Raw genomic sequence first — 22,432 nt, forward strand, 5'->3', positions numbered from 1 at the left:
GCTCTTGGATAGCCAAAAATGTCAGATTACACCGGACTGGTTTAATGGTTAGCCAGCTCTATTGCCCTCGGACACTTGCAGGGACATACCAAAAACATGGCCAGTGGCGCACCTTGCTTCCTCTGCTGAGTGCCATGTGATTCCGGCGTCGCAGACGTCACACTTTTCGAAGATACCTCCACCAGATGCGTTCAGTATGTCTGCCGATTTCGCTTCTATGGTACCTCCGGGATCTGAGCACCTTGAAATCTCGTCTGAAAGATCCAAGTTGCTGTTTGCCGAAAGGCTTTCTAGGACTCTGCGAGCCTGAGCCAGTAACTGGGCGTTTTGTGACTGCACGATTGCACAGCAAGCTGCTGCATAGAGGACCTTTGGAGATAGCGCATCCTTCGTGTCGATATGGTTGCCAAGTATGTATTGTAGGACATAGTCGCGGCCCTCCCTCACGAAGTCCAGGGGATTTATAGGACTTTCGCGAAGAAAAGCTATCTTTTCCGGACTCGGTGGCTGTCCGTCCACAGTGGAGAATACAATGGTCATTCGATCTTCCGCATTGATGCGATACTCAATCATATCGCCCGCCTGCAGTGTTACAGCGGTTGCGATGAGTCCTTGCAGCGATGCCAGACCCCAAATCCTTGCAATAACTAAACCACCAAGGTCACGGTCAATGTCAAACCGATCCCTAAGGTCCTCCACTTTGTCGCACCAAGAGGCTGTAGACAATTCACCCGTTTCAGCTAATGGTAGAACTGCTGCATAGCCCCCTACGGAAGCAAAATGCAATGTAGGCATCCCGGACTCAGTGGCTATTGTGGTTGTCATCCCTTGTAATGGTCAGCGGGGTTTCCAGGAGACTCGGTGATTAAAGAAGTACCGCTTATTGCCTCATTAAGGGCACTTTGGGTTGACGAAACGCCGTCCCTGGCTTCAACCATGATGGGAAAGCTGTGCAACTTTATATCACTATTCTCCGAATCCTGCCCACTGTATGCACCTTCCGGCATATCTATCAATGCCACTATGGCCCTGGCGCCGACTACCATCGACACTCTGCCGGTCTCAACCTAGAGGTAAAGTTAGGAGTCGAAGGAACCGCGGGAACATGGGATAATGCCCTACATTATGCGCCCAGTGAATCGGCCCAGTGAATATAAAGTCTGTGTGTCCGGCTGGAATTGCAATATCTTCTGTTGCGTTAAATGAGATATCGAAGCGCGGCTCGTCTTGAGTTTTACGCAACCGCGGTTTTAGGTTAACGCTCATTTTGACGACCCGGAGGTTTGAACCCTGTATAGTAGCCACATTTACAGTAGCGGATAGTATGCCATCGCCGTTGGAGTCTTGCTTCGGTGATTGGTAAAGCCATGGCCCACTCGACAAGTACAATGACCGCATCTTAGACCGTACTGCTTGCGCTAGGAGTGAACTGGGCTGAAGAGCTTGGCCGAAGCCTCCTGAAGTAGGTAGCGATACGGTAGACACCCCATCCACACGCAACGACTCTGGAGAAGCATGTCCAGGTTCAGATTTCTGGACGTGCAAAAAGACCAGATCATTGTCCTCATTGGTAATCGCTAGCATAAAAGTCCCCCACCGAGTCTCCGGACCAGGATACAACTGATTTTGAGCTAGGACCTTAAGAGGTGGAATCCATGTGAATGACCGGATGTTGGTTTTGCGTGTTCTCGCGGTATGGTCTTCAATATCCTTGCGGAACCTCTGGGTTTGCGAGCTCAGAGCATCGTTTTCGATGCTCTCTCGAAAGTATTTTTCCAATGCTTTGTTGACTATAGCAATGCGCGTCCATTTCCCTGGGTTGTTAGTGGGTGCATAGATCGTCAACACCATGTTGGATGTCAAAACCGCCAACACGCAGCGCCTGTACTTGCCAAGGCCTGGTGGTGACCAGGCAACGCCTGCAACATTGCTGAATGACTGCTCCGCTCCTACTGAGAAATGATCTCGTGGCTGCGGAAACATAATCGGCCACTCATTGATAGTGAAGACATTGGTGCGAACGCGAGTCCTATGCCATTCCGTACTTGATGCATTGGAAGTGGCGCCATCTGCTTCCTTCCTCGAGGGCACTTTTGGTGTCTGTCAGGGTCAGCAAAACGTCCATATTCGTCATAGCGAGGTCGCTTGGTGAACTTACCAGGATGTGTACGAATTCGCCTGCAGCAACTGCGATTTCTCCATCCTCTGACCAGGAAATGCAGTTGTAAGAAGATGGAAACACTTGTAGTTCCAGGGGCTCCAGCATCGTTTGATTTCAAAGCACAGAACAGCTGCGAGTATAAACCATCCTCTTCTGATTATGTCCCACAGCTAGTCGTCTATAGAGTGAGGAAGGCCGGGTCTAGTATGCATCAACGATATTATTGCACTGTTTTCGGTTAGGACTACTTACATTCGTCCGTGACCCGCTTTACTAATCAAGCATATTTCTCCGTCAAGCTTGTTGATCCGTCATTGGATGCCTCGAAAGACCGAGGCCCAAAAGGCGGTATCGTTCTGGTCGGTCAATGATTCCGAGATCAATGAGGGGGCTCGGAACAATAGAGAGCCCGAAGGTAATTGAGCTCTCCATCCTGTGTTTAGATACGGCGCTGTCTTATCATCATCCATGATCCAAGCCCAATCCACCTCACTACCCTCAATAACCTACAACAGCACCTACTTGAGGGAGTTTTCGATCCGAATAACATCTTTTTGAACTAGATACTTGCTGCTGAGATTGCAAGCTCAATTTACTATCCTTTAAAACCCCGGCCCGCATTCTTCATCCCCCTCTCACCCCGCCACAATGTCGACCTCCGCACGCCGCCGTCTCATGCGTGACTTCAAGGTATGTGCCTTACATCATCCCCGGGACTTCATGGCCAAGCTTTCAGGATTGTCCTGTCATTTTTTCCGTATCCATCTACTTTTCACTATATTTGAATAACCCAATTTCTTGCAATGGGAATTCATCGGCTAACTGGCTTTTGCCATTTTAGCGCATGCAAACCGATCCTCCAGCGGGAGTTTCAGCGTCTCCGGTCGCCGACAATGTTATGACCTGGTAATTATTGACTATCGCGGTCTTATCGACTCACATCTTAACAACATATGTTTAGGAATGCAGTTATCATTGGCCCCGCTGATACCCCCTTTGAAGATGGCACATTTCGACTGGTGATGCATTTTGAGGAGCAGTATCCAAACAAGCCTCCGGGTGTCAAGTTTATCAGTCAGATGTTCCATCCCAACGTCTACGGCACGGGCGAGCTTTGTCTCGACATTCTTCAGAACCGATGGAGCCCTACCTATGATGTTGCAGCAATTCTCACTAGTATCCAAAGGTAAGCGCGAGCTCATCCACCATGATTGCACGATGCCGTATAGATTACTAACCACTTTCTGTATTGTCTTAGTTTACTCAACGATCCGAACACATCATCTCCCGCCAACGTAGAAGCGTCGAACCTCTACAAAGACAATCGAAAAGAGTACGTCAAGCGAGTCCGGGAGACAGTGGAGAAGAGCTGGGAAGAGTAGACGGTTTCTGGGCCACGACTGCAATGCCTCTGCTGGGCACGAGGGGATCGCCCGCTATTTGATGATATGCACAGCGCGGGGTTATGGCGCTCGGTTTTGATTGTTCGGTTTCGCGACTAGCTGCATCATTTATAAGTGTTATTGTTTGCATGACGGATGAAATTCCCCCTGTTGATATGTCATATTGGTTATCCTTGTTGCATCATGCTTAATGCTCTAGGTCTTCTTCAATCTCCACAGAACTTTGAGTAACTTTGTAGGTTAGACGCATCAAGAGTCGTTCAGGTGGAGAATCTCGAGCTCCACGCGGAGGCGCACTTGCTTCTGAGTTCTCACACGCACACCACAACTGGAATGTAAGATATCAAGTCATTGTAAGCTGCCATGTAGAATCCCAGCATTCCGTATTGCGTAGTGCCCGTGATGCGGGTGGAGGGGCGCCAAGAATGGCTCCAACAGTGGTGTCGAAATACGCCAGTCGCCGACTCCGTAACCACACCCACCGTTGAAGAACACCGTTTTTCTCCACGCTCGTGGTCTCTCCGCCCGAACAACTCCCAAATTGAGTCCTTTGTTCGCTCAGACTCTCACGGGCTTCTCGTATCTTTTTTTCTCCTTCTCCGCCAGGTGTTCCTGCGACGCCCGCATACTGTATTGATTGCTCGGCACGTGGACCCCTGACCCAAACAACGCCGCCCGCCAATTAGTCCCCAAACAGCTTGTCTCCCCCGTTTCCTGTTGGTCTGAACGAAAACACCAGTCTACTCCCCTCCCGTCGGGGCGTCGCGTGTCCCTTGTGTTTCTTGATACCCTTTTGAGCTCTGGGACGGTGCGAAATATGGCGTAAGTCTTTCCGTGCTCACCGCACCGATATCGTCGGATGTCTGATATGTCCCGAGTGACAGGTCTAGCTCCAACCCCTCCAACACCATTAAGGGTGCGTATCCCCCACGTCCAGATTGTCGAAGTGGCTCTGAATTCTCGGTTCTAATGCTTACACAGTGGTTGCGAGGTTCCGACCTCAAAACAAGGTCGAGCTCGCATCCGGAGGACAGCCCATCGTCGAGTTCGAGAATGAGGAGACATGTGCTATAAATGTGAGTTGATCTGGCCGTGGAGCATGATGTACCTCTTCTCCGGGGGGCTGCTAAGTCATAAAACAGTCGAAAGAGGCCGCAGGGTCATTCACCTTCGACCGTGTATTTCCGATGGACTCAAAGCAAAACGAGGTCTTCAACTACTCGATTGCGCCAACCGTGGACGATATTCTGAATGGATACAACGGAACCGTCTTCGCTTATGGTCAAACCGGAGCAGGAAAGTCGTATACTATGATGGGTTCCGACATTGACGATGAGGTGGGCAAGGGTATTATTCCGCGTATTGTCGAGCACATTTTCGCAAGCATCCTCACGAGTCCGAGCAATATCGAATACACCGTCCGGGTCAGCTACATGGAAATCTATATGGAGCGCATTCGTGATCTCTTGGTGCCGCAGAATGACAATTTGCCAGTGCACGAAGAGAAGTCGAGAGGTGTCTACGTCAAGGGTCTTCTCGAGGTCTACGTTTCCAGCGTACAGGAAGTCTACGAGGTTATGCGACGCGGTGGCAATTCAAGAGCGGTCGCTGCGACCAACATGAACCAGGAATCGTCTCGATCACATTCCATCTTTGTCATTACGGTCACCCAAAAGAACCTAGAAACTGGCTCTGCGAAGAGCGGTCAGCTATTCTTGGTTGATTTGGCAGGTAGTGAAAAGGTCGGCAAAACTGGTGCTAGCGGTCAGACGCTCGAGGAAGCGAAGAAGATCAACAAGAGTTTGAGTGCTCTCGGAATGGTTATCAACGCGCTTACAGATGGAAAGTCGACTCACATTCCATACCGTGACTCCAAACTCACGCGAATCTTGCAAGAGAGTCTGGGAGGTAACTCCCGAACGACCCTGATCATCAACTGTTCTCCCAGCAGCTACAACGACGCGGAGACCGTCTCAACTCTACGTTTTGGTGTGCGAGCAAAGGCAATCAAGAACAAGGCGAAGGTCAATGCCGAATTGAGTCCGGCCGAGTTGAAACAATTGCTCCGCCGAGCTCAAAGCCAAGTGACCAACTTCGAGACCTATATCTCAGCACTGGAATCCGAAGTTACTGTTTGGCGAAGTGGCGAGCATGTCCCCAAAGACAGATGGACCCCGGCAAGAAGCGCCGAAGCCGTAGGGGCCGCAAAAGCGGAAGCTCGTGGTCCACGACCAAGCACACCCTCTCGCCTACATGACGTTTCCCGATCAGAGACTCCGCGACCAGATTCTCGCATGGGCGACCGCTCGAGTACGCCTAGTATTGTTCTTGAGAAAGATGAGAGGGAGGAATTCCTCAGACGTGAGAATGAGCTTCAGGACCAGGTTGCGGAGAAAGAATCACAGATTGCAACCATTGAAAGAGGCCTGCGTGAGGCAAGGGACGAACTGAGGAACCTCAAAGAGAACTCTGCGCGATCTGGCAAGGACAACGACAAGCTCAACACCGAAGTTAATGAGCTTCGCATGCATCTCGAGAAAGTATCCTACGAAAGCAAGGAAGCTGCTATCACTATGGATAGTCTTCGGGAAGCCAACTCCGAGTTGACCGCAGAGTTGGACGAAGTGAAGCAACAACTTCTCGATGTACGAATGAAGGCGAAGGAGACTACAGCAGCTCTTGACGAAAAGGAGAAGAAGAAGGCCGAGAAGATGGCTAAAATGATGGCTGGCTTTGATCTCGGCGGTGAAGTCTTCTCTGATAACGAGCGGAAGCTCCAGGATCTTATTGCGCGTGTTGATTCCTTGCATCAAGTCAGTGAAGCTGGAGAGGCAATCGCGCCAGACGACCTTCTAGAACTCCGAGCCAGTCTACTGGAGACGCAAGGATTCATTCGACAGGCGGAGCTCACCATGAACGACCGAAGTGAACTTAACGTGCTGCAGGACAGCCGAAGAGTGGAATTGGAGCAGAAGCTGGCTAATCTCGAGCAGGACTATGAGAGTCTTCTGGCCCGCAATCTCGGAGAAGAAGACTTGGCGGAGATCAAGGAACGATTAGAGAAGGTGTACATTACCAGAAAGGATGTCGAGTTGGCGGCCGCTTCTGAACTGCAGCAAGAACTGACACGCAAGGATGAGGAGCTCACCAAGCTGCAGCAATCCCTTGCTGATTCGCAATCACGAGGTCCCACCAACGGCGCTGCCAGCAAGAGCCTGCAGCAGCAGATCGCCGAGTTTGACGCGATGAAGAAGTCCTTGATGCGCGACTTGCAGAACCGTTGCGAACGAGTAGTTGAGCTGGAGATTTCGCTCGACGACGCTCGAGAGCAGTACAACAACGTGCTTCGCTCATCCAACAACCGCGCTCAGCAGAAGAAGATGGCGTTCCTAGAGCGCAACCTTGAGCAACTCACCCACGTCCAGCGCCAGCTAGTGGAGCAGAACAGCAGCCTCAAGAAAGAAGTCGCCATCGCAGAACGCAAGCTCATCGCCAGAAACGAGCGGATATCAAGCTTGGAAGCCCTGCTCCAGGAGAGCCAGGAGAAACTCACCCAAGCAAACCATCGGTACGCCTACACCCCTTCCTCCTCCCAGGAGAACCCCTATCAGGAAACCCACTCCCCATTTCATGGACCCTCTACGCAGAGAAGTCACAACGTACTGATGTCAACTCCCAACAACAGCTTCGAAGCCCAACTTACGGCCGTCAAGGAGCGCCTTGAGGCTGCCAAGCAAGGCTCAACGAAAGGTCTTCCCAGCATGGACAGCAACGGCGGCTTCAGCTTCGCCGGCTCAAGGATCGCGAAACCCCTCCGTGGCGGCGGCGGTGGCAACGAGCCCGTCGCGGCCGTTCAGTCCCAGGATACAGGCAACAAGCGCACAAGTTGGTTTTTTGATAGACGATGATCCACGAATTTTCCTCTTCTGCTGTCTCTTTTATCCTCCCTTCCTTGCAGATATTTAGATGGAGTCTCAAACAATGTCTCTTTCGCAACCTGGAATGCTGATTGACGATGTATTTCCTTCTTCGTTCTCGTTCACCTTGCCTAGTGGGGGCTTTACTTCTGACTGACTGATCGATTGGCGCTTCTTTTATACGGAACGGCGGGGATATCCTATTCTATCTATCTATGTATGCCTATATGCTTTCCTTGGTGTGATGCGGTGCTGCCTAGATTGCGGACTGAGCAGAGGCGCTTATATCTTCTTCGTTTCCGGAAGTTATGTTTTTTTCAATGTTATTACCCTCTTATGTTCCTCTCATACGTGGCGGCCCATGTCTTTCCGATATACACACATACACTTCCTTTTTTTCTCGGTCCGCTCGATAATTCTCTAATCTTTGAAACATCCGCAGTGAACCAAATGGTATTACGAGCGAGACCGCTGAATTGGTGACAAGTATTTGACTTTAGAAAAAACAAATGAGAATGAACATACGTTTAAATCAATTCGTCTGTGCTGAAGTTTATATTTGCAGATGGAAACATCACATCAGAAATATATAATTCGCGGGGAACCCCGGAAAACCAAACCACCTAAATTGAGCAACATGAAAAACTCCGTCATCAATCCATACATGGGTATCAAATCAAGAAGAAAAGCAAGTAGATACAAGAGGACGAAGAAAATGGGCTGGAGGGGCTGATGAAAAAGAAAAAAGAGGCCCAACCGCTAGGTGCGAAGAATGGTTGAAGAAATAAGCAGAAGATGATGAACGTAACCAAATGCCTGCAAACCAACAACTTCAGCTTTTAGTATGCTTCAACGGAAAGAAGGGAATATATGTTAGTTTATCCGATCAAACTGACATGAACTGCCTCCAGTCCCATCGTGCTAGTGATGCGGTCCATCCAGTCTGTTGTGGGTGGCTCTCTCAGTTCTTCTGTGATCAGCGACCGCACAACGAGACTCGGGCGCCCTGGTGATTCGGGAGGGGTAAGTGGAAGCTTAAAGTTGGAGGTAGGATGCGTACTTCGCTGGCTGCGCGTCATATCACTCAAGAGAATGAAGTTCTCCGAGTCGATTGTTGCTCGCTGCTTCGGGTCCATTATCGCGATCAAATAGTTGAGAATCAATAGACCTAAGCGAACCCCACGGGCGAAGTGTGAAGAAAAGCCCTCGAAGAAGAAGTTCTGAACAGGACCAACGAAGGTATCGTTCTCGTCCTGCCCAGAACGAAGCATCGACACTGAGACACCGAACTCGGTATATATGCCTCGCAGTGCGGCTCGGGTAGCCTGCACATCTTGGAGGAGCGCCGAGTGAGCATCTGCCCTTTTCTTAACAGGTTGGTCCTGAAGTTCCCGCGTGCGCTTTACGAGCCCCGGGATCTTAATGACTGAGAGGAATCCCCGCTCGACAACGTCCGTATACAGTGAAGAAGTCGGTAGTTTGGCGTCGTTGGCGGCGATTTCCTCGTTGAGAGCCTGCCACTCGGGCTCTTCCAGGAAACAAGCTTCCCCCTCCACCAGGGCAGCGGTGATGAGGAAGTTACGGTAAACAATATACATTGCCCGTCCAAATCCCTGAAGATGTGCTTTCGGGCCACGAAGCTTCATCAGCGTTCGAATACCGGCGGCATGACGCAGCCAGGCGTCTGGACTGCTGCAGTTGTGCTTCTCGAAGACGGCTAGAACAATCGCCGAGCCTAGAACCTCATCCGACTTGGCGCTTTCTTCGCTCGACAAAAGCTGGCCGAGTGCGCGAAGAGCGCGATGATACAAGCCTTGTGAAGCCATTGCGTATCTCGAATCATCGTGGAGAGAGCCTAAATATGCAGCTGTACATGCTCGGACTGACCAGTCGAAAGAAGAGTTCATTGAACCTCCTCTTTGATCAACATATTCAACCCAGTTTACAGGGACTCTCGTTTCTGTACACCGGAAGAAGCAGGGGAATGAGGAGAGGACATAGTTGGTGAAGATCTGCGCCTGCTGAGAGATGATGGCGTTCACGCTCAATGATGGGTTTATACAATCGTCCATGGCAAGAGGCGGGACCGGTTTATACTCGGCTAGAGGAGAGGAACGAGAAGAACGTCGCAATGGGAGGTCGACGTTGCCGCTTTGTCGCTTTTGTAGAGATCGTTCAGGAGTCTCGGTGGGCCATTGTGATTCCGATGAGGACGGGGAGGGTGTAGATTGATAGCGTTGTCGCAGAGCCGGGGCTTCGTCTCGGAATTTAAAGACGCGATGACTGGCGGTGCAGGTGATTCTGAGAGCTTGACATCGCGAACACGGGGACCTGCCGTTGCACTGGAGATAGAGTTAGAACAGACGCAAAAAACACCTTAGACGCCGCTTGTCGCACGATACGAGAGCTCAAAAGACAAAGAACACTGCCGATGTGGTAGGAAAAGTGGTTGAAGCGGGGAAGCTCCGGGGGCTTGGAAATCTGGAGACTCGACGCTGTCGTACAATGAAATTACGTTGCACCATCTTGATCCCCCGGGTATGGAAACAGCATCATGAAAGACACTGACCTGAAGCTGTGCATCAACGCAGGACTGACAGCCGCGCGACGCTCTGACCATAGTGGTCACCGACCGGAAGAAGAAGCGCAGCCAGACTAGAGATCGGCGGGCGCAGCAACATCGAGGCGCACTTTCGGGAAGAAATGCCTGAAGTTGTGCGCGAGGGGCAGGAAGACCGGTAGTAGATAAGAAGCAGGAATGAATCTGATGCTGAAGGAGCAGGAGGGATCACTTGCCAGAGTGCTGACAGGTTCGAGGCCTGAGGGTTGTACGAGGAAGCGGTGGAGCAAGATCCCACGGTGATCGGTCGGGGACCAATTCATTCCGGGGGGCTGATTGAACTCTTTGACTTGAGCAGCGACAAGCCAGAACCAACAACTGGCCGACGATTTGAGTTTGATCGTCCATAATCTTCAACTAGTCACAATGCGTGGGCTCACACGTCCAGAAGCGATCCATGGTGGCATCATCCATCCCATTGTTTGGACCAAACGCCATCTTATCGCGTGGACCTGTCTATTGCCCGCCTGCAGAACTGGAGCCCCGGCTCGGCTCTTCTTCACGGATCTGCCGCTACTATTCAGGTTCCCTGCTGGTGATCAACAATGCAACGGTGCTATAGGATAAGAAAAAGAAACCACCGTCCATGATGACGACCAGAGACACCGTGCCTAGAAAAAGAAAGGTTGACTGGCTCCCTGTTCCAACCACTACTGCAGAGATGCAGGTTTTGGGGTTGCACGGTCGCCTCAGTGCATGCACCGGCTGGCCCCTCTCATTCTATCCCTTGGTGTCTATCTCATCGCATCGCCCGTGGATATCAGTACAGTGCGGACATGGCCGCGGAATATCTCCATTCTTTTCGCTCAAAGTATCGTACCAGCAAGACATACAGAGTAGACTACATCAGAAGTGTCAACCTCCGACCAGGAGTATGTACCAATCAGAACCGACCGATGTGAACGGGTGGGGAAGTGGGAATCCTGAAGAAACAAGAGAGGTTGGCAAGAAAAGGGAAAGATGATATGAAGAATAGAAAATCATAGATATGCGCGCCGAGTTCGCCAATAAAAAGACAAGAGATCGCCAGCCTAAAGCAGAGGAACGGTCCGCAGAGAAACAATCATACCAGCCCGTCGTATAGCGACAACGCGCTGACAATCGTTTCATCGCGCTTGCTCCCTTCTTTGAATTCTTCCATATCAAGGCTACCGTTCTCGTCCTTGTCCATCATGCGAAAGATCTTGCGGACTCGTTTCTCTGGTGTGTCCTCATCTTCCGGAAGCTTCACCATTGAGCCAACCTGATAAGCCCTGTTAGTAAGCGCCGTGCAGTGCCCAGACGTGACGTACCATCTTATAGATTGCCTCAACAATGGCCAACATCTCGTCGTACGTGATCTTGCCATCGCCATCAATGTCGTAGAGTTGGAAGGCCCAGTCCAGCTTGTCCTCCATTCTACCACGCGAGGTGACTGACAGTGCGCAGATGAACTCTTTGAAATCGATCATCCCGCTGTTATCTGAATCGAAGACCCGGAATACATAGTTCGCAAACGACGATGGGTCGCCGAAGGGGAAGAATTTCCGATAGATGTCTTGGAACTCCTCCTTTGTCAATTGGCCGGACGGGCAGTCCTTCAGAAAACCTGATATGACGTATATGTCAGCCATCGTATCCTTCAACGGGGCACATAGATCGCTCCGGCCCTTTTCGGCGTAGCAACATAGTCACATACCCTTATACCATTGTTGCAGTTCCTTTTTATCGAAATGCGTCGTCTTCTGAAGCTCTTCGAGCTGGGTTGGGGAGAGTTTTGACTGTCTAAGAAGCAGTGGGTTAGCCGGAATAAGTGAGCACAATACTACTCAAGTAGTATAAAAGGGGTTAAGCAATTTCGGCAGCGCAAGCCATCAAATTCCCCACATATTGATCGCAAACTTGCTGCCTGGCAGGGTATGGGGAAGAGGAAAAAGACAGCCAGCGAGCGGCCCGAGGTAACTGAACTTACGACTTGCCCATGATAAATGGATTTCTTCGGGCGTGCCGATCTAGGTGTGATGTAAATCGCGACTGGCACTAGTTCCGGGCTTGCTAAGGCTCAGTGTCTCTCATGCGACAATATTCGAGTTGGCAACAGAGACGCGGAAGCCGCGGGGTGAGGAGTCTGGATTGATAAGATCGTGCTCCGGCCGCTCGGGTGGTGGAGGGGCAGAAACTGGGGCGATAGGTTAAAACAAGCGGGTGCTGCAAGGCAAAACAAAGCGCCAAACGCGATATCGTGATTTGAAATAAAGAATACTAAGCGCAAAGAGATCTGACCTGCAAAGAGATGTAGTTAGGGTGATGGAACAAGATCACCGAAGCTTCCCTGGCAGGTCCAGAACCACCGGAGACTTGGCACAGCCTCACACGGGACGTTCCATTGATCGCATCGCCAACACAACCACTACGTAAGAGGCAATAGTGAGAGAGAAATCTATTCGAGGCTCGATGTACGGATGTACGCCGAGAGCCTGGTGTCTTCGATGTTTTCACGTACTGTACAAACCCTATCCACAACCAACTCATCTCGGACGCCGTTCTCGCCCATTTTATATACACGAAGGGCATAGTAATGGCACGGAATAATATGAAAAAAATCTGTAAAGGCAGGCAAAACAAACGCCCAAGTGAACCCGAAGTGGATATTCAGCAACCACAAGCCAAAAACAAGCATCCGCGCCACCGCATGATCGAAGGTAGAGTAATCAGTCGACCTTGATTGAGCCATAAATGCGTTGTATGAAGAGCCAACTGGCGAAGAAACCGATAGAGCCTAGTCCGGGCAATTAGTGGATAGCCGGCCTAACGAGTTCAGGAAAGCAACATACCGGTAAGGATGAAAACAACAAACCCAATCAATGCAGAGTATCCGACATAGAGCACAGCCCCAATGAGACCACCGAAGCTCACTCTAGTCGCCCAGAACAGCAGCGCATTGAGGAAGACGTATACACCAGTCATTCCCGCACCGGCAAACGCCCTCCAGTGCCACCGATAGTTCTCAGCGCAGAGGAGGAAATAGACCAGGAGAACCGTTGTAGCGGCGGTGGTAACGACCATCAGACCGTAGCAGAGGAACAGGAAGCCAAACATGTAATAGATCTTGTTCGTCCAGAGAGATGTCATGATGAAGTACAGCTCCACGAAAATGGCGCCGAAGGGAAGTATGCCGGTCAAGAAGAGCGAGGGTACCGTCTTAAGGCTTCCAGTCATGGGCGGAATCTGCCGAGGAATCTGGTTCGTCTTCGTGGGCCCTTCGATAACCTATGCATCATTAGAAAGGACTCTGGCGGACGCATTGTCAGAGTACATACCCGCTGCTTGAAGCCTAGCCAGCTACCGGCAAAACTCAACGGTACGCTAATCACGAACCAAATCAGCACAAGGGCGAGCATCGTGCCGAAAGGCACGGCTCCACTCGAACCCTTCGCCCAGACGAATAAGTTGAGCAGGAAAAAGATGATGAAGATGAACGCCGGAACCATTAATGGGGTCATGATGATATTCCGCTTCCAGGATTCACCGCCAAACGCTTTGTACACCCTAGCTGAGACATATCCTCCGATGAAACCAAAAAGGGTGTAGATAAGCAAGATTGCAGTGGCGAGAAAACCTCGGTTCGCAGGAGACAGAAGGCCAAACATCGCAAAAACTAAGCAATGTTAAAGAGGATGGGGGATATCTTGGAAAAGTGAACATACCAACAGTGGCACCGGTCATCATGAAAAGCTGAGCTCCGTTACCAACCAGAACGCTAAGAAGCAAAGGAGACTGTGGACATCGGAACACATCTCCATGCACCAGCTTCCAGCCCGAGTCCTCCTGAATGCCGTCTTCGACCGCGGCAGATGTTCCATCCAAATCGTCTAGGTTGAACGACTCCAGGCGGTTGTATCGAGCAATGTCCTTCTTGAGAGCGCGAACTAGAATCATGCTGACCATTCCGACGAGGAAGATAACAAAGACGGCGGCGTTGACAAGAGAGAACCAGTGAATCTTCGGGTATTGGACCTTGAGATATTTGTCCCACCGAGTTGCCCACGGAGTAGATGACTCCCGCCAGCTCACACTGTAAGTCCATGCCACAGAGGTCTCACCATCCTCATCCAAGTAGATAGGTCCTTCCTCGTTGCAAATAGGCGTCCCATCTTCGGAGACATGAGAGCCGCTTCGGGAACTCGGTTGGACTAGGACGCCAATAACTCGGTACTTCTCCTTGTTTCCAACATTGACCGGATGATAGTCGATCAAAATGTCGAAGTGATTGTTCAAGACGGACCTGTCACTCTCATCCAATTCGCCGAGGGCAAAGCCGGGAGTGTACGCCTGGGGTTCGGTCCCGAGATTTTGTTGAGCGGCCGGCAGCCCGTCTACTAGCCAATTGATGTTATAGCCTTGCGCTATCCTTCGGTCGGTAAACTTAGCGCTCCGCGAATCGAACACGACCTCTTCACAAGCCGCTTTGCAAGTTTCATTCTTGCCCATCTTCAATTCGAACGGCGACGTCTGGATTCTGTCCCCGAAAAGGATACTCCCAAGCGACTCTCGGACATCCTTCGGGCCATCTTCTGGAACGCAAAATCGGAATGCTGGGTGGTAATAATCGTACGAAAAGACAGAATGAAGCTGCTCGTCTTGCTGCGCTATCCCGGGGGTGAGGTGGTTGACGTAGAGAGGTACGGATTGGCCTTCATCGTAAGAGGTTGGCGCTACACCGGGAAGATAAAAGGCCGCTGACAGCGTTGGGGCAGTCAGAAGAAGAGGAATAAGAGGCGATGACCGCCTGTTGAGCCGCATTGCGGGTGTCTCTGAAGCAAAAGGCGCGATTAGCTTAAAACAGTAGACTCGGTATTGGCCAGTCTAGGGATAGATCGCGTTTGTTCGACATACAGTCTACAGCTGCCACAAATTTAACAAAACAGAGCTCATTGAGATATAAATTAATGGTACACCACTATCTCGCGAGTAAAAAAAGGGAAGGGCTCGAGAAAGAATGGTGAAAAGAGATGTCGTTGGAACTAAGAAGCCTAGCGGACACATCGGCGACAGCACAATCGATGCATCAGCCCTGTGCACGTGACCGCATTGCTTCACGTGCCGATAAGATAACTTTGAGTTTTTTTCTTTTCGTTCGCCGACTGAGGAAACTTCCAAGCGCAATACGCACGATAATGGCCATGGCAGCCCCGCAACCGCAGCAGCCTGAGCTGCAGAATATCTCGAGTCTTCTTGAGACCCTCACTGCGTCTCTTTCCACAACCGGCACGTCCCTTCCGAGCACCAAGCGTGAATCGCCTACGGAAGTCTCGATCCTACCTCCGCAAGATGGCATCTCGTTACTGGACACCAAGTGCGATTTGCTGCTCTCCTATCTTCAGAACCTCATCTTCCTGATGCTTCTTCAGCTGAGGGAGGTACCTTCCAAGGATACTTCCGATAGGAAGGGCGAGGCTCAGTCAATCCGAGCACAAGTGACAAGCAAATTGATCGAGCTACGCACATACTTAGATCGCGGTGTTCGACCATTAGAGGGGAGACTGAAGTACCAGGTGGACAAAGTTGTCAAGGCGGCGGAGGAAGCGGAACGAGCCGAAAAGAGTGTGCAAGCCACGAAGCCAAGCAAAGCCAAACGTGGAGATGAGAGCGACAGCGATGCGGAATCTGCGTCGGACGATGCTAGCAGTGCGGAAGCGAGCGAAAGCGAAACCGACGAAGGCATTGACGAAATGGCCTACCGGCCCAACGTATCTGCGTTCTCGAAGAAGATGCAACCTGAAGTGAGGGCGGACAAGACTGCACGGAAAGCGCCGAGCGACGGCGTCTACCGACCGCCAAAGATCATGCCCACCGCAATGCCTACGACCGAGCGCAAGGAGCGCAAAGAACGGCCCACGCGCAGATCCAATGTTATCGACGAGTTTGTCAGCGCCGAGATGTCCTCCGCTCCTATGGCCGAGCCAAGTATTGGTAGCACAATTGTCTCTGGAGGTCGACACACAAAGAGCAGGAAAGAGAGGGAGCACGAGGCTGAGCGGACTCGCTACGAAGAAACCAATTTCATCCGTTTGGCGGGTGAAAGCAAGAAGGAACGAGCCAAGAAGGCAGCATCTCGTCGCGCTGAGGGAACATTCGGAGGCGAGGAATGGAAAGGTCTTACCGAGGGTGCTGATCGCATTACTCGACTCACCAAGAGAGTTAAAGGCAGCGGCAATGCGCTTGAGAGGAGTCGGAAGCGCAAACTTACCGAGGACGGACAGCGCGGTGATGGTGTCGGCGTTGGCCAGATCTTCGAAAAGCGCCGGAAGAAGGTCGAATCCTGGAAGAAATAGTGTTTCAATGGTCTCAAAAGTCGGTAACCTTGGGTGGATTCGGAGTACAGTTTCTTTATGTTTTATGTATAGACTACCCTTTGCATGAGCGCTGTGGTCCTGACGCCAGCCGTATGGCGTTTTCAATTTATTTCTTAAGCTTATTCGTTATCAGGCCTATTGCTGCTATACTTTAGTATAGGAATAGAGCCGACCGAGGGCTCCGAAACCGATCCAGTTCCTGGAAGCTCGGACTTTTCACGTGGGAGCCAATTACCATGACATCATCTCCTGTATCGCCATATAATCATATAATTGCATCGGCCTCCGTAATTGAATACCGACGCCATCATATTCATCGATCAGACAATAATATCAGAATGGAAGATCCAGGTTAGTACACTGATCCCTTATTCCCACAATCTCATCGCGCTGGCTCTTATACATCAAATCCCATCCAAGCATCGTCTCTCACCAACCTCTCATCTCATCGACGCACCCAAGATTCCTCTCCTTCACCTTTCGCCCAATTCTAACAAATAACATCCCAGTCGCCGAAATCTCAACCGTCGTCCACCGCCTCACACAATCCCCTCCTTCCCTCCAAGAAGAAACAATCGACCGTTACTTCACCCGCAATGCGGAATTCATACATCCCTTCTGCCGAATCTGGACGCTCCCTGGCAGCCGGTGGGGCGTGAAGAAGATATACCAGTGGTACAAGATCATGTCGCCCCATATAGACCTCGAGGTGCGGTCTATCGGTATGTTTGCGCGACCACGATCCTACTACCTACGCATGCCATCGGAGGCTGAGCTGACAATATGTTTAGCGTTCGATAAAGAGAATCTAAAGCTCTACATCTCCATGTTCCAAGTCTTCTCGATATGGGTGGTTCCGTTTCACGTCGCGCCGGTGACGTTGACGTCGGTTCTGGATCTCTCGACGGACCCTGGAGATGGACGGGAGGACGATGGCAAGAAGCGGTATTATATCCAGAAGCAGGAGGATTTATACCAGACGTCGGAGTTTATCAAGTTTGTTGTTCCGTGGGGTGGGCATGCGCTGGTTCTGATGTGGCATGCGTTTGCGACGCTGTTTTCTATCCTGAGTGTCTATGTGCTATACCCGGTTATGTGGGCTGAGGAGAGGGGGTATTTCAATTATCATTATCGCATTGCGAATGGGGCGAGGGAAGAGGTTGTTCATGCTTTGAGTAATCATGTTGGGGATTTGAAGGTTAGATGAGCGTTAAGTTACGAGTTGATTTGATTCATAAGCGGATTTTTCTATCATAGGTATTTCATACAATGTTCATTACAAGTTCAGCATTCACGACATTAGGTAGATCTTTGAGATCCTGCATTCAATCATATTGGTCGACAGTCAATCAATGTTCCTCCAGCCTAAGAGCTTGGGAGCCTAGGTAGCGTGCTGCTTCCTTAGGGCATTACGGAAGGCTTCCTCCTGCTTAACGACTTGGGCCGGTAGACCTCTCCCGATGCCGAATAGGACGAAAGGTGCCCACTTCCAACGGAAAGGGTTAACAAGAATGATAAAGACAAACCAATAAACCAACTCGGCGTACGTGAAGAAATCAAACGCTCCAACAGGAGACATGCTCTTCATGAACCGGGTGAAGTCAATCCAAGTCTTCATGCGTCCCTCAGTAGGGCGCGACAATGGATCAACAAGGAACATGAGCAAGAACCGAGTGTAGATTCCAATGTGCATGTTACCAACGGTACCAATGGCGTTGATGTAGGTGCTGTTGTTGGCGCAGATGGTGGGGTACGACGGGGGGAAGACTTGGAGATACCAGCTAGGCGGGCTATAGGGCTCTTCGAAGCAATCTTCGGGAAGGAAGTTAAGCGAAGGACGCTGGAAGCCTGTTGCCTGAATGATGACATCGCCCTGAACCACAGATTCGCGACCAGGGCCTCCTTGGGGTACACCCTTGCTCCGCTTGTTGAACAGGATACCGTCTTCCTTCACAGAGAGAATGTCACCACGCAACCAGCGAGCCTTGCCTTCGCGAATTTGGTCGAAAAGTTCGCTGTTGGCCATGGGAGTCCCCTCGTACAGACCACCAGAGGGAGCAATATCCTGGAGGTCGCGGTAGAAGAACTTGTGAAGAAGGCTCTCGGGAATCCAGGATAAGAATGTCTCTTGCCCTAAGATGTTCATTGCCAGAAGCGATTGTACCCAGACGTTTCTTGGAATAATCCATTTATCGGAGCGTGATAGGACATCAATTTCAGCAGCACCAGACTTCACAGCAAATTCCAAAGCTTCGATTGCACTCGCTCCGCCGCCAATGATAAGCACTTTCTTGCCTTTGACATGCTTGCCGTCTAACTCCGATGAATGGTAGATTGAGCCCTTGAAGTTTTCCTGGTCCGGCAGAGAGATCATCTTGGGGTCACCGCAGACTCCAACAGAGGCAACAACGCCGTCAAACAAACCCCATTTCTCCTCGTCGTCATTGATGATCCATTTCCCGGTCCTGGTCTGCTTAACGGATTCAATCGGCGTGTCGAATACAGTGTGATCTTCCAGCTTGTATCGCTTCCATAGATCAACGATCTGATCACGGATCTCTTCTTGCGTGGGATAAGCAGCGTCGTAGGATACTGACGGATGGAACCGGTACATGATGCTGTGAATTTGGAGCGACGAAGTGGAATTGACTCGCTGCCCGCCATTAGCAAACTTTCAATTGTATAGGCCTGGGTATACTCACGCTCCAGATACCACCTAGACCTTTGTCCTTTGGTCTTTTCTCGAAGAGCTGCACGTCAAATCCATGGCCGACACAGTGCGCAGCCGAAGACACTCCTGTAAGGCCGGTACCGATTATTGCCACACGTTTCTTAGGAAGGTTGTTGACAATTGCACCTGAGGGGGGGGGACCCGGCGCAAAGATCCAATTGATGATGTTCTGGAAGATGACATAGAAGATGGTAAATGTTTGAAGGAAGGGCTGCTTGACGAAGTTCGAAAGAGAGGGTTGGGAGTTTGATTTCGGCATGATGGCTGTACATGCAATGGTCGACTATGAGTGAGTATTACTTGGGAGCAGTCCCTGTGAGATGTAGAAAGCACTCTCTCGATGAATTTGTAGGAAAGAAATCTGTAAGAGAAAGTGTATGCTTTTGAAGCGCTGGGGGGTTGCGCTTTTGTATGACGTAGGAGTGGACCGTCACATGAAATTACGTTGACCTGAAGCTCGAGGTACAGGTTAACATCCCCTTGTTATAGGACGCATCTTGTTTCCTGTTTACTTGGCTATCGGGGCAGATCGGCTGATTCTGGCTCAATTTGTACGTGGACTGTGGCCAATGCGATTTTTTAAATGCGATCGTCTGCTCGTGCAAGATATATATAGGTCTATCAAGCTTGGGGTTTCGTAGCAATTGAATCTAGGTCAACATGCGGTAGTTCAGACTAGTGACCTTCTATCCAGTGAGTAAGAGCCAGTTACACGTTAAACATACTGCTACCCTGCAGAGTAACAGAAGATATCTAATAATGGGCCTTTCATGATGCCCGCAGCCCAGCCTGTAGACTCCCATATCGGGACTAGCGCCTCTCACCTGCGGAGGCCTTGCAGAGTGCGGACTTGAGAGTTCGAGATCGGCTCTTCCGACAACAGTTTTGTGACGGAGCCTGCGACAATTGCTTTGAACCGCGTTCGCCTCTTGTCTCTCATCGGGCGCAAAAAAAAAAACAGTGAACTATGCGCCAACTTCGATGAAGACGCTTCCACGCTGACTGCGAGATTGGAGCTACATAACCTTGGCTTCGACCGAACCATCCTCACTACCCACCCCATACACCGCATAACGCGATGGCGACTCAAGATGACTCCGTTCTCGACCGGTTCATCACCTCGATATCCGAGATAATTCGCGCCCGGGATGGCGCCAAGCTCCAGGATTATTTGCAGATCGAACCGCCGCTGCCCGACCTGTACACGAAGATGGTGGATGAATTGCGACAAAAATACCCTAATGGATCGCCAAAAGAAGCAGAACTGCTACGGCGATGCGAAGGGCTTGTCCCCAAGGCGAAAGGGGGTAGTGCATGGACTGCTTTCCCAACATTCATGAAGCTCTACTTCTCCTTCTTGCGCGATGTCAATGTCGAGAATCTGCTTGAGACTTATGACTTGTTGAAAGTCCTGCTCAAGTAAGCTTGTCGCCTGCTCTATCCGCGTAGATTATGTCCATAACTGACTGGAAGGAACTTATTAGTCAATGTGTGATGGCACTCGGGGACAGCCAATTTGGCATTGTTGTCTTGCCCACGGTTCTGTACCTCTCCAAGGTACTGGCGAAGCTAGCGATGGGTTTAGATCGTCGACCCGAACTGATCGCTCACTTGTTGAGACTCGAGGGTGGCCCTGATCAGGACGAGAGCACAGAGAAGGTCACATTAGTCGAGAAGTCTGCGAACGTGGTTCGAGAAGCATTCATCAAGTGTCTCACGGACCGCAGCGGTACTCCCGGAGTCCACGGGAAGCCCGAAGGCAAGAGAGTTGGTATTTACTTAATGGCCAACCTGTGCCTCAAGCTGCTTTTCCAGGTACGAAAATGATTTCACCATGTCCGATCGATGCATGACTCACAAGACTCTAGTGTGGTAAATTACGCAACGCCGAGCAGATGTTTGCGAGCATCACTGCTCAATCTCCACCTCTGAAACATTTTCCTGCCTCTCAGAGAGTTACATACCTCTATTACTTGGGGCGCTACCTGTTCTCTAACAATTTATTCTTCCCGGCACAAATCGCGCTGCAATCGGCTTACGACCAATGCCATCACCAGGCGATCAACCAGAAACGGCTTATTCTCACATACCTCATCTCGTGCAACATCATAATGGGGCGGTTTCCGTCCCTACAACTACTGCAGAAGCCAGAGGCAGAGGGTTTGGCCGATAAGTTCATCCCGCTCTGCCAGCTCATCACACGTGGAGACTACATTGCTTTCCGAGATCATCTCACGGTGAACTCGCCGGCGACGGAATGGTTTGCTAGAAAAGGCATTCTCCTACCCCTGCGAAACCGTTGCGAGATACTCGTATGGCGCTCCCTCGCGCGGAAGGTCTTCATCCACGGAGGTTTCCAAGGAGACACTCAGGGTCAAGCTCAAAGAGGACCGCCTCCATTCTTATACCTCACAAAACTCGAAGCTGCCGTACGGTGGCTACAATCCCAACATCCATCATCACATCCCCTCCCAACCACATCTCCCTTCGCCAACAGTCTACCCTCACAAACGAACCAAAGTCAATTCGGATCACAGATCGTGTCAACAGCACCTGATCAAGACTTCGCTTCCCTGGATACTCCCATTTCAAACAAATCCAGCCCAGATCCATCCTTACTCTCAAAATACGCCGACTACCTCTGCCCAGACGGCTTCTTCGACGCAACAGGCCAATGGCAGACCAATCCAACCAAGACTTTAATCGACGGCAACCCCGACTCAGACTACAGCCAGTATGAGCTAAACCCGTACGCCAAAACCTTCGACCAAGAACAGGATAAACCATCGCCTCTAATGCGCGAAATCGAATCCATCCTCGCTTCTCTCTTAACACAGGGTCTGATGCGCGGGTACCTTACCCACCGCAACCCGCGGTTCGCTATCCCCGGTGCGCGAGTGCGCGGGGCTTTGCCGACGGGATTCCCGAATGTTTGGCAGACGATCTATGTTCGGGAGTCGGAGGATACAGGTGTACCAGGCTGGGTTCAACCGCCACCTACTATGATGGGCGGTGCTCCCGCAGCATTAGGTGGAGGAGGAAGGGTGGTGAATCTCTCCGGCGCACGACCAGTTGGTGTACAATAATAACTCGTTATCTATGTCTCACCAAATATGAGTAAATATGAGTTGTTGCATAGCCAATAAAGACAAGTTGGCCATGATATTAGAAGTATTCTGAATCCCGATATTTAAACAAGAGTCTATAATCCAACTTCTAACCAGAAGTAATGTTTTCTAATATCGACATTGACTCTCACAGTAAG

The 22,432-nt window shown here is 50.7% G+C and overlaps 10 protein-coding genes across 10 annotated transcripts; 5 read left to right on the plus strand and 5 right to left on the minus strand.

Annotated features, from left to right (window-relative positions):
• Positions 1-48: 48 nt before the first annotated feature.
• BDW74DRAFT_188516 (uncharacterized protein) lies at positions 49-2,341 on the minus strand (the record flags this gene model as incomplete). The annotated part of the gene is made up of 4 exons (XM_073731742.1): positions 2,159-2,341; positions 1,123-2,100; positions 878-1,067; positions 49-827 (listed from the first exon to the last, which is right to left on the minus strand). The coding sequence occupies exons 1-4, from the start codon at positions 2,264-2,266 to the stop codon at positions 49-51; spliced, it is 2,055 nt and encodes a 684-aa protein (XP_073587319.1). The 5' UTR covers positions 2,267-2,341.
• Positions 2,342-2,635: 294 nt separating this feature from the next.
• Positions 2,636-3,918, plus strand: ubc2 (E2 ubiquitin-conjugating protein RAD6). The gene is made up of 4 exons (XM_073723580.1): positions 2,636-2,851; positions 3,003-3,067; positions 3,123-3,347; positions 3,420-3,918. The coding sequence occupies exons 1-4, from the start codon at positions 2,810-2,812 to the stop codon at positions 3,541-3,543; spliced, it is 456 nt and encodes a 151-aa protein (XP_073587320.1). The 5' UTR covers positions 2,636-2,809; the 3' UTR covers positions 3,544-3,918.
• A 66-nt stretch (positions 3,919-3,984) lies between these two features.
• Positions 3,985-7,586, plus strand: BDW74DRAFT_101986 (putative kinesin family protein (KinA)). The gene is made up of 5 exons (XM_073721516.1): positions 3,985-4,386; positions 4,449-4,480; positions 4,546-4,640; positions 4,707-7,132; positions 7,250-7,586. Exons 1-5 carry the CDS (start codon positions 4,382-4,384, stop codon positions 7,470-7,472), a joined length of 2,781 nt encoding a protein of 926 aa, XP_073587321.1. The 5' UTR covers positions 3,985-4,381; the 3' UTR covers positions 7,473-7,586.
• Positions 7,587-8,162: 576 nt separating this feature from the next.
• BDW74DRAFT_188518 (uncharacterized protein) lies at positions 8,163-10,101 on the minus strand (the record flags this gene model as incomplete). Its single annotated transcript, XM_073731743.1, has 2 exons — positions 8,163-9,735; positions 10,047-10,101. 2 exons carry the CDS (start codon positions 10,099-10,101, stop codon positions 8,360-8,362), a joined length of 1,431 nt encoding a protein of 476 aa, XP_073587322.1. The 3' UTR covers positions 8,163-8,359.
• A 336-nt stretch (positions 10,102-10,437) lies between these two features.
• Positions 10,438-12,377, minus strand: BDW74DRAFT_147669 (EF-hand domain-containing protein). The gene is made up of 4 exons (XM_073723581.1): positions 12,053-12,377; positions 11,780-11,865; positions 11,394-11,689; positions 10,438-11,344 (listed from the first exon to the last, which is right to left on the minus strand). The coding sequence occupies exons 1-4, from the start codon at positions 12,061-12,063 to the stop codon at positions 11,165-11,167; spliced, it is 573 nt and encodes a 190-aa protein (XP_073587323.1). The 5' UTR covers positions 12,064-12,377; the 3' UTR covers positions 10,438-11,164.
• On the minus strand, positions 12,370-15,078 carry BDW74DRAFT_147672 (transmembrane 9 family protein). Its single transcript, XM_073723582.1, has 4 exons — positions 13,788-15,078; positions 13,401-13,738; positions 12,915-13,350; positions 12,370-12,859 (listed from the first exon to the last, which is right to left on the minus strand). The coding sequence occupies exons 1-4, from the start codon at positions 14,881-14,883 to the stop codon at positions 12,792-12,794; spliced, it is 1,938 nt and encodes a 645-aa protein (XP_073587324.1). The 5' UTR covers positions 14,884-15,078; the 3' UTR covers positions 12,370-12,791.
• Positions 15,079-15,230: 152 nt separating this feature from the next.
• lcp5 (small subunit rRNA maturation protein LCP5) lies at positions 15,231-16,870 on the plus strand. The gene is made up of 3 exons (XM_073721517.1): positions 15,231-16,434; positions 16,570-16,787; positions 16,857-16,870. The coding sequence occupies exon 1, from the start codon at positions 15,258-15,260 to the stop codon at positions 16,413-16,415; it is 1,158 nt and encodes a 385-aa protein (XP_073587325.1). The 5' UTR covers positions 15,231-15,257; the 3' UTR covers positions 16,416-16,434; positions 16,570-16,787; positions 16,857-16,870.
• Positions 16,775-17,643, plus strand: BDW74DRAFT_175283 (uncharacterized protein; the record flags this gene model as incomplete). Its single annotated transcript, XM_073728289.1, has 3 exons — positions 16,775-16,787; positions 16,946-17,158; positions 17,228-17,643. The coding sequence occupies 3 exons, from the start codon at positions 16,775-16,777 to the stop codon at positions 17,641-17,643; spliced, it is 642 nt and encodes a 213-aa protein (XP_073587326.1).
• Positions 17,644-17,694: 51 nt separating this feature from the next.
• On the minus strand, positions 17,695-19,595 carry BDW74DRAFT_147676 (uncharacterized protein). Its single transcript, XM_073723583.1, has 2 exons — positions 19,139-19,595; positions 17,695-19,089 (listed from the first exon to the last, which is right to left on the minus strand). Exons 1-2 carry the CDS (start codon positions 19,424-19,426, stop codon positions 17,818-17,820), a joined length of 1,560 nt encoding a protein of 519 aa, XP_073587327.1. The 5' UTR covers positions 19,427-19,595; the 3' UTR covers positions 17,695-17,817.
• A 513-nt stretch (positions 19,596-20,108) lies between these two features.
• BDW74DRAFT_102096 (uncharacterized protein) lies at positions 20,109-22,339 on the plus strand. Its single transcript, XM_073721518.1, has 3 exons — positions 20,109-20,586; positions 20,652-20,982; positions 21,036-22,339. The coding sequence occupies exons 1-3, from the start codon at positions 20,246-20,248 to the stop codon at positions 22,251-22,253; spliced, it is 1,890 nt and encodes a 629-aa protein (XP_073587328.1). The 5' UTR covers positions 20,109-20,245; the 3' UTR covers positions 22,254-22,339.
• Positions 22,340-22,432: the final 93 nt, after the last annotated feature.

The sequence above is a fragment of the Aspergillus multicolor genome, assembly GCF_047715735.1.
Source record: "Aspergillus multicolor strain CBS 133.54 unplaced genomic scaffold BDW74scaffold_4, whole genome shotgun sequence".
NCBI lineage: Eukaryota > Fungi > Ascomycota > Eurotiomycetes > Eurotiales > Aspergillaceae > Aspergillus > Aspergillus multicolor.